The 10,718-nt window shown below is 35.4% G+C and overlaps 1 protein-coding gene across 1 annotated transcript; it reads right to left on the bottom strand.

Annotated features, from left to right (window-relative positions):
* Nucleotides 1–368: 368 nt before the first annotated feature.
* On the bottom strand, nt 369–10,384 carry LOC129239001 (carboxylic ester hydrolase-like). Its single transcript, XM_054874257.1, has 8 exons — nt 10,085–10,384; nt 2,326–2,469; nt 1,919–2,258; nt 1,658–1,860; nt 1,244–1,591; nt 1,003–1,168; nt 782–917; nt 369–713 (listed from the first exon to the last, which is right to left on the bottom strand). The coding sequence occupies exons 1-8, from the start codon at nt 10,382–10,384 to the stop codon at nt 500–502; spliced, it is 1,851 nt and encodes a 616-aa protein (XP_054730232.1). The 3' UTR covers nt 369–499.
* Nucleotides 10,385–10,718: the final 334 nt, after the last annotated feature.

Genomic DNA, 10,718 nt, shown 5'->3' with positions numbered 1-10,718 from the left:
CCACGACCACGCTTACAGGACAATATTCTTTTCATGAAATTTTCCATAACCGAACTGCAAAGTGGCTGCCCTATGTCCTCGATAGCCTCACGAATTCCATCTTTGAGATCTTGAATCGACCCTGGGCTGTTGGCGTAGACATTCTCTTTCACGTGGCCCCAAAGAAAAAAGTCACAAGGTGTTAAATAACAAGATCTCGGTGGCCAATCGTGAATACCTCTTCGAGAGACCATGGTCCGGAAACTTTTCCCGTCAAAGATTAATGGTTGCGTTGCTTGTATGGCACGTAGTGCCGTCTTGTTGAAAATAAACGTTGTCCAGATCAATACCATCCAATTCCGGCCATAAAAGTCGATAATTATCTGTAATCTGATCTAAATAACACCTGTTATTGGAAAGCCCTTTATTATCTCTAACTTAATATTATGAGTAATACAATATGAATGAATCCTTATTATAATGTTTTACAGTTACTACTACTACTAAATACACATTTGCTTCACAATTCATCTTTCTGGCTTCCTTTACGCACTTCGGCTGGAACATGGGGCCTTAGTTGATGCCAGAAGTTCATGCGATCAACATATATGTTACGCTCCATTTGCAGTATGGTAAACTCTTCTGGTGTTTTATGACCTAGACGAGCATAATTCACTGGATAGCTGTTCGTTTCGTCCCATTTTGTGAGATCAGAGCCTTCAGGCGTTGGATTGCTATGCGGAGACAGACAAAGGAGAATATAATATTTCATTGCACATTGATATATGTATATAAAACCTACCCTTCTCTAGCGAAATTCACCCACATTTGCAACATAGCATCGCGAAGCTCTATATCGCTTTTAGTGGGTGAAGCGCTCACGAATAACTCCATCGCCACTGGAAAGAGATATTGCAGCTCCTCAGCATGGCAAGCACCTGGTGAAGAAAAAAGCTTTATTATAGCATTTACGAAAATCTCAAAAAGGTTTCTTTATTCGACTACTCTCATTCTTGTTATTACCATAATAATCCTCTCTTCCACCTTTGAAGAGTTCTGAAAAACTAGCTGGACTGCGATGCTCGAAGAGGTATACATAGAAGGGTGGCATTTTCAGTGACTTCTTGGCATCCACCCGTTGGCGTATATATTCATCGATGCCGGCAATAAACCAGCCATCTGAGATGAGCTAACAAAGAAAGAAAAAAGATATGAGGTATAGAGAAGCCCACATATCGCTGTTTAGTGTTTTGTAAAGACCTACATCTGTCAAATTCTGATGATTGTATTTGTCAAAAGTATGCCCCTCTTTAAAGTAAAACTCTTCAACCTTCTTTGTAATTTCTGCTCGCACTTCTGGTGAATGATGATCGTATTGCAGCTCAATTGGTAGAATCGTATCAAATTGTTGTTTATACTCATCTAAGAGTCCAGGTATATTGAGCAGTGGTGCCGTTTTGAGTAAACCTTCCTCTGAGGTGGCGCCAATCATGAATGGCAAAGAGAAACCGTGCGGTAAACCGACATCACGTGGCCAAACTGTGAGAAAAGCACCCTCATGTGCAGGCTCTATCACTGGCTGAAAGGGCACCATCGGATCATAGTCCCACTCCTGGAGGAAAACAAGTATACATATTAACAAACAAAGTTCAAATTATTTAATCCTCAGTTGATTTACAAAAAGTTCATAGAGTGTAGCAACAACTTCTTTGGCGCTCTTGGTACGCAAGCAGTTTAAGAGTTCTGGCCATTTTGCCTCAGCATCACAATCAACTAATTGTGCTACTTTGCGTGCACGATTTGCCGATAAGTCCTTGTATTGAGGTTGAGCCCATGGATTGTAATAGGTACCCGACTGCGCAATAGCTTTGTGAAAGAGACCTAGAGAAGAAGTTTATTTCTGAATATTTTGGAGCAAATTTTTATTTCTTAGTATTACCTTTGGATGAATTCGAGAGCATATGGTATGTGACGCTAGCTCCACCCGCGCTATTACCAAAAATCGTAACACTGGTAGGATCACCACCAAAGGCAGCGATATTTTGTTGTACCCAACTTAAAATTTCAACTTGATCTTTTAGCCCAAAATTGCCTGGACAATCAAGCGTTTCAGTGCTGAGAAAACCGAGCGGACCAACGCGATAGTTGCCTATAACCAAAATAATATCATGATCAAGTAGGAATTCCGGTCCATAAAAGCTGCTAATGCCTGAACCACATTGAAAGCCACCACCGTGTATGTAGACCATGACAGGTAAGGGCGCCGTATTGGGAAGCTCCTATTTAGAAGTAAGTTGGTGTAGGTCAGTATGATAGTAAATATGTATGTATGTATTTATGACGTACCTCAGGTGTATAAACATTCAGATAGAGACAATCTTCGTTGCCTTCAATTTCTATATCACGCCGATAGGGATCACGTTGTATACATTTTGGCGAATCTTGTATGGCATGCCTTTCGCCGACCCACGCGCCATAAGGTACAGGTGGCTGTGTAGAAATTTAATCAACACATAGAAGTTTAATTTTAATTCATATTTTATGCGAAATATCCCCTAATTTCTTATACAGGCATTTGTATTTTGCGAGTAATCAATTAATTGAATTTATAATTATTTATTATAATATTTCGTTAGCCCCGCTGATAGTACGTTTTGAGCAAAAACACTTTTATTTTGAATATATTATATTACTAGCTGTCTCCAGTTAGGCAATAGTGTTAACGTAAAACAATTTGCATAATTTATGCATGAATGCTTACACGCGAATACATAGCTATCAGGAGCATTTATGCGATAAGCCAATAATGTAGATGCCTAACTTTAGTTGGCCATGTTTGTATATTAGGGTGTGCCAATTTGTGTGGAACTATTATATATTTTTCGACATTGATCATAGCATATTTAAATTCTAAGAAAAAGCGGGAATATCGAGTACTCCAAATTAAAAAAGGTATCTTTAATTATTGCGAACATAGAGAATATTACGAGTATGAAGATAGACGGTAGAAAAACGAAACCAAAATAACTATGAATGCATACCGTGTGAATTGTAGACAAATTTATGATTAGAAAAGAAATGTTAAAAATAGGTCTTCAAATATTTAATTGTTTTTGGTGTTTTGGCAGGTTTTTGTTTGATTTACATAAACAAAATATTACACGACCAGTCTTTCTATTACAAAATTAAAAAATTATATAAACAGTAGAACCGCAATAACTCGCAAACTCAGTAAATTAAATATCGTTACATGTAAATCGTAATGAAGCTGGGTCTTTTGAATAACGCGTAGAAAATGTATGGTCACCTAGATAACTTGTATTTTTTTCCCAGCCGTACAATTTCGTTTAGTGTTTTCTAGTCGTTCCTCTCTGACAAAAATGTTCTATAACTCGTGTTAATTAGTAATAGTATAAAATGACGAAATCGAAATGTGATTTTAACTCTTACCGCTGCATCCCTTAACTTATATTCCCTGGATTACGAGTTATTGCTTCTTTAGATAATATTAGATATCCAAAATAAATTCTTCCTATCGGAAAGTTCTTTAATAAAAGTTTATTTAAAAAAAAATTACATACATAATACTATACAGGGTGCACCATCTATTATGTCGGTATGTAAAAGCTGAATAACTTTTTCATTTATCAACCGATCGACTTCAGTATACGAGTACATGCTTTCGATACGTAAATTCAGTACAATTTCAACCATGGATCGCTTACACTGAAATAACACGCTGAAATAGTAATGCTATACACCGAAAATAGTCGTTCTATTGTTCTAGCTCAACGCGCATATCGCAAAAAGTATTGCGGCAAACAGGCACCGTCTCACAATACTATTCGTCGTTTGGTGTCGAATTTTTTTGAGCACGGAACAGTAGCAGATCGTCAACATGCTCTTCATCAACGACCAAGACGTTCCAATGAACTTGTTGAAGCAGTGCGGGAGAGCGTTGCCCAGAAGCCAACAGTGTCGTATCGTCGTCGCGCTCGGCATTTTAAGGGAAGATTTAAATTTGTTTCCGTATAAAGTGCAAGTGACACAAAGAATATTGCCGACAGACCATTCACGTCGCTTGGAATACGGCCAAACAGTCGCTCGAATGGTTGACACTGAACCCAATTTGTGGAAGCAAATTTTAATGACTGACGAGGCACATTTTAACCTCTCTGGCAGCGTGAATAAACAAAAATGCCGCATTTGGGGAGCTGAGAATCCACACGAGATCCATGAAACGCCATTGCATGACCGTAAAGTAACTGTTTGGGCCCGCATTTGCGCCAAAAACCATCATTGGGTTATATTTTTACCGAGAAAACGAAACGGTCGATGGAAACCGATATCGATGTAAGTTGGCTTATTATGTCTGCCCGCAAATGTGTGAGAAAGGTTTAGACGGTTACTGGTTTCAACAAGACGGTGTGTCATGCCACACTGCGAATACAACAATTGAATTTCTGCAACGAAAATTCCCGGTACGTATAGTGTCAAAAAGAGGCGACATCGACATCGACGCCTTCCAGATCACCTGACTTAACATAAAATCCCTCACTTTAACAAGTCAGTTGTTTTTTTTTTTTTCAAAGTTATTCAATGTTTTCATACCGACATAAAAAATGGCGCACCCTGTAGTAATCATGGTATTAATTTGGCATTAATTAAAGATATCTCCTTTAAAATTTGGAGACCCGAAATTGACTTTTTTCCTTCTTTATGCAGAATCCGTTTATGCTAAGAAAGACGTCGAAAATAAATGACCTGCCCTAATGTACACACATATATAATTTAATTATATGTATAATGTATTAATTTGATGGTTCGAATTTGACCCGGATCACTTGGTTAAAAAATTAATTCAAAATATTAAAATCGGGTGAGCAGATTTGTGTGAAGAAAATATTCCTAACATACATGTAAGTTTATGGCGAAAAGTAAGTCTGTACACTACTCAGATTTAGAATGATCAATGAGAAGCTTTTTCAATCAAGCAATTGACGTTGCTTACACTCAAATAGACGTTGTTTACATGGATTTCCCTAAGACTTTCGACAAAGTTTCTTTTGGGTAAACGTGTGGATATGGCATAAGTGGAAAGTTCCTTGATTTTTTGTTTAGTATCTGGAATGAACAACAAGCTTACGTTGTTAAAGTTGACCAATTTAAATCTAATTTTTATTTCAAATTTTCGATTCAAACGATTCGCCAAAGTGTTTTAAGCTTTCAAGTTGTTTAATGTTTGCAGACAACGTTAAGCTTTTCCGTCGCATCAATCTTTAATGTGATCTCATCGTATTTGGGAAATGGTGCACCAACAATCGTTTATAGTTTAATAATAAAAAAATTTCGTTGTTACTTACTCCAAGAAGCCAGTAAGTATTTTTTCTAATTATTTTCTATTACTTAGTAGATAACGCTTGCTCAAACTCAACAAGGGGGAGGGAGGTAGTCGTTTTTTAGTAACGAGGTCGTTATATTGTGCCCTAAGAGATTTAAGAAAAAGTAAAAATGCGACAAATGCTTACTCGCGAAAGCGGCTTTGTACAGACAGGGGTTGCTGGATTTGATGTATAACGTAGCCTAATGAAAATAATATCCTATAGATGCTTTCAACTTTATAACTCTTATATACGGCCTGAAATAGAGTTCCAGCTAGCTCTTTGTAGTCCCTATTTGTCTCACTGATATGGTGGAAATACCTACCACTATCACTTATTTACCGACATCTTAAGGAGGTACTGTGCAGTTGGGACAGAGTGTGTCACGAACTACCTATTACCTATCAGACCCTTGCTTGATTTTACGATTTATTTGCTTTTCCAATGTATTTGACGACTTTCACTCACAAACTGAGGCTGGTTAAGCAATGAAGCACTCTCTTGAATAGCATCTGTAACCAGTTCTCTCTAGACTTAAGAGCTGGAGTACTCAGTATTCGGAAAGAGATAGATAATATATAATTTACCTATAAAGGAAGAACCTCGGGCCTGCTCATTCATATGGAAAACTGGACCAATTTAAAACTGATGACACAGGACCATTTGTAAATTATGACGGCAAAAATACAAAGGTACTGGAAAGACGTTCTAGGTACTTAAGCACATTATTACTTAGGTCATTTCTGGTGAATTTGATTGCATGGCATAATACCTAAAAGATTATTTTAAAAATCATTTTTTTGTTTGGAGGTTCGGTTGTTTTCGGTTTTTAGTTAGTAGGTTATATTATATACAATACAATTTTAACTAATCCCTGATAGCTGCAAGTTTGAAAAATTTTGAATTTTGTTATTTTTCACTAAGGGTTTTCTACTTCATGTCATTAAAAAAAAAAAATTGTATCGAAAAAACTCTGCAAATTACTTTCCAAACTATTATGTTTTTTTAGCTATCAAAAACGGTATATTACTTAACTTAAGAACCCTACAAGACATTGCTGATCACATTCGGCCCTGATGTGTTTGTAATGACAGCAATGAGCAGATTTTTAGTCAGCATTAATTATTTCCGCTGCCTCCATAGAGCAAAATATATATGAGATATATATAGTATATAGTAGATATATTTTTCACTTGTATAGAAATGCTATGAGAGGGGGAAAAATGCAATATTACAAGGGGACAGTACTCAGTTTATTCCTAAAGCTAAAAGAAAAATAAGCAGTTTGCAAAGCACTTTTGTAATGAATTATAATGATAAAATATGCATTTCTTTGATGCCCAGCTATCTTGTACGGAAGTTACGCGTAGGCCACAACTAGTCTGAAATTTCATAAGAAATTTTTTTTAATACGTGACTTAAATAAAAACTTCAAAATGTAAATTTATAATTCATAACAATTCGCATCTATTTTTGATGTAAATTTTCTTTCGTTTCCTTATATTGTTTAAATTATGCCAGGTGTAATATTAATATTGATCGCTAATACACACATAAGTTTTTTATTTCATACAACTTCATTCAGAAGGTTCGGATTAGTTTAGGACTTAATTTTTTGGGGCAATTAAAAAAAAGTATCCTTGCTTATACGTCCATTTATTTTTGAATGTCAATGGCGACTTGTAATGCATACTACTGTGACGGAGATAGAAGAATTGGATACATTGATTTAAGCACAGTAACGCATGCACACCCTGTTACCCTGTATACATTTTGTTGTTGTATTCCCATTGTAATATGCAAGTGTTACGATTGTTACACTTATTTGCGCACTACACTACTAAAAATGTATCAGGAAACTTTTCCGACATATTTGCGGACTGTTGTAATCGAAGTCGGCACCAAAATCGAGGCATGCAACTCTAGCCGAAGCTGAATTTGTGCTTATACATTGTAGTAAAACGGAGGGGAGTACCCTGCATGTGACTATAAGGAAAAGCCAATCGTTTTATGATCGTACTGAATCGCTGTAGAAGTTCGTGAACTTTTTATTGGTGCTGCCGAATACTCGATCTTATTGCTTCACTTAACACTTAATTTCGTTGTTAAGTTTAAGCATTCGTAATGTACTCGTGCATATGCATCTCTACGTATATATAATTGGGTTGTTTTGAATAATGTAAACAATGCAATATAATGAAATTTATGGGAGGACTGACCTGTTACGAAATAGCTACCCTATTAGGGGGATAATTTCTCATTTTTATTTTTTTTTTTTGTAAGAAGATGCAACCAGAATATATTAAATACATTTTATATTTTATTACAATGTTTGCATTTTTTCTAACTACAGTTGTTACACTAATTACAATAACAATGCTAAACCATATTTCGACACTAAATTGAATCAATGTTGAATGTTAAAGATTATTGTTGTAATTATAATTATTTTACAGTAAAAATAACGAAATTTGTTTTTTAATGATGTAAAAACTCAGTATGCAGTAAAATATGAATTATTTCGCGCGATGTTATCTATAGACTCATCACTCGGCAACCTCGCATTTTTATAATCAGTTCTGCGCGAACTATGCATGGATGCGTATGTTAAAGTGATTTTCAGAAATAACTGAGATGTTATTAAAAAACATTCCTGCCCAAATTTTAGACCCTACTCTATTATGGGAATGGAAACTATGTACTGTGAAGGGACTGAATATCAGTTAGAATTAAAGCGAGTTTTAAAAGAAACTCCACTGAAGAAGAATTAGACGGTCATAATTCATTCGTTCTACAAAAAATATATGGAGAATTGTTTGAGGCTTTGTCAAAATTATCTTTAGATTTTGATTAAAACTGAAAATATGTCTGATACTACCAAAATCTGGTTACCAGTTCAACCAAAAATTATACTTTATGTTTTCTACGCTCTTTGCGGTTTCTTGAAGCGAATATGTTTAAGGGGTTATATACAGTTAGAATAAAAAAAAATCGATTTTATTTTATTTTTTTTTCTTAATGTACATGAATTTAAGAATACACACAGAAAATTTAATATCGTTCCGGTGAATATTTTCGAAGTTACAGGCAAGTTACAAAAGGCGTTTCAGAGTGATTGAAAGTACAACGCAAACTTTAAACGGGTTTTTCTCAGAATGGTGTTTTCAAAGTCGGTGCTCAACATGAGCGGTTAAACCGAACAAATTTGAACACGAGCTTCTTAAATATATTTTTTAGCAATTAATCGAAGATTTAACAATTCAAGGCCGAAATTTTGGTCAAAAAGCTATTTTTTTAAGAAACGCCATTTTGTCAAAAAGAATGTATTTTCCTTATTCCTTCAATTAATTACTAGATATAACATTACTTTGACGAAATCTGTTTGATTTTTTAATTTCAAGCGATCCTGTTCAAAGATATAGGGCTCCCCGCAAAACGTCTTCTTTGAGAGGAGATCAGCTGTAGCTCCTTTCCAAATAAATATTTTTACTAATATTAAGTCTTAATACAGTTAAAAGATAAGATAATATGTGTACAAATTTTTAGATCAATAAATTTAAAAGTTTTCAAAAAAAATCTGGAAAATTCGCTTTTTTTCGGCCTTCTAACTGTATATAACCGCTTAAAATGCCCTATTTTTTTAACATATCCCTACTTATTTCAGAGTAAAATAATACGTGACTTCTTTTTCTATATAGAACAAATCTGGGTCTGTCATTGTCTTTGTTGAACAACTCTTATATTTCCACGACTTGTTCACCAGCGCCACCAAATTTCCCATATCGTTAAATTAAGTTAATATACAAGGTGGCGCAAATTAATCAATAAATTTTGTTTTTGAATACAGTGATGGAAATCTTTATTTTGACCTTTACGCGCTGCACGAAAGATTTCGTTTAGTCAGAGTTATTATTTTTAAATATTAAATATTAAAATTTAAATATTCCACTGCTGGTCAGATTACCACCATTCAAAAGTATTTTTTTATTATTTAATAATAATATTTCTGCCATCTGAATATCAAATAATAGACACATTTTTTTCTAATAGCGGCCGCCCCTCGGCAGCCAATGGAAAACCTCCGAGTGTATTTCTGCCTTGCAAAAGTTTCTCATAAAAAAAAAAAATATCTGCCGTTCGAATTCGGCTTGAAACTGTAGGTTCTTCCCTTTTCCTCCCTGTTCCTACCAACAGCAAGACGCACGCCACAAATAAGAGGAGGAGCTCGGCCAAAACCCCAACAAAGGGGGTAAGTGCCAAGTAACTCTTCTTTTGCTCAATTTCTTGATTTTCTCAATTTCACAATCCGCAGTCTTAATGACATATCCTAAATTAAGATCATACCAACATGAATATGTATTAATTTAAATTTTTGGAATATTCAATTCTTGGTAAACTAATTTATTCACTGTATATTTAAGCATTTAATTTTGTAATATTGTTGCTTTTGTGTTCAGTTATAGATCAATTTCTCAATTTGGATGGCTCAGCAGAAAAATAAAATTTCTACTTTAAGTTTTGCGTCCCATGTCATGTTAGATAATTATAATGCGCTATCAAGCGTGGCAATACTTTGAAACACAATTCACTGTATTTCGTCACATTTTGAAGTACATTTTTTTGATATAAACAATATTAAATTCACTACGTTGATTACACACTTTATTTATTTTTTCTCTCACTGACACACTCACACACACACACACATATAGAGTGAAACACACCTTGAAGCGCAATTCGCCTACAGGTGGCAATGCATATGGCACCCCCATAAAGGCTCGCATATGCCGACCTTTGTGCGAGACACGATGGCGGCCGACCAGGACACCGCCATGTGGTAGTTGCACTTTCAACACATCCGCAGTTCGCGCCTCGATCAAATCGAAATGAATGCTCAATGTGAGTACAAAAAGCGTGACGATAAATATTGCACGAGTAGCGGCTAATAAGTCAAAACGTGTGTTGCACAACGGCCGCCTCTGCTTCAGCTCTTTGGCTAAAATACGATCGTTTGTGGCTAACATTTCCGCGCGTACTGAGCCGATCAAGACGAACGTTGTCGGTTTTAAGCGTTTTTCAAGATTTGCTAAAAATCAACACAAAAACAATAACAACCCCAAGCCAAAGTATACGAGTATCAATTTGGATAAATTGGAATTCTTAATGTCTTTGTATGAGGCGTAAAAAAAATTTAGCTGTGCACGCGACGTGTTTGCATTTGTATGTAAGCGTTTATACAAGTAAATATAAAGGTATGTGTATGTATGCTGCTATTTTTACGCGTGCCGTGATCGACCATTACATCTGTTAGATGTAGGCCAGAATTTGTTGCAGTGAAAATGTGACGTTTACAAATAA

Source organism: Anastrepha obliqua, chromosome 2 (assembly GCF_027943255.1).
Source record: "Anastrepha obliqua isolate idAnaObli1 chromosome 2, idAnaObli1_1.0, whole genome shotgun sequence".
NCBI classification, from domain to species: domain Eukaryota; kingdom Metazoa; phylum Arthropoda; class Insecta; order Diptera; family Tephritidae; genus Anastrepha; species Anastrepha obliqua.
Note: the sequence above shows the minus strand (reverse complement) of the source record. Positions and strands in the feature narration are given on the sequence as shown.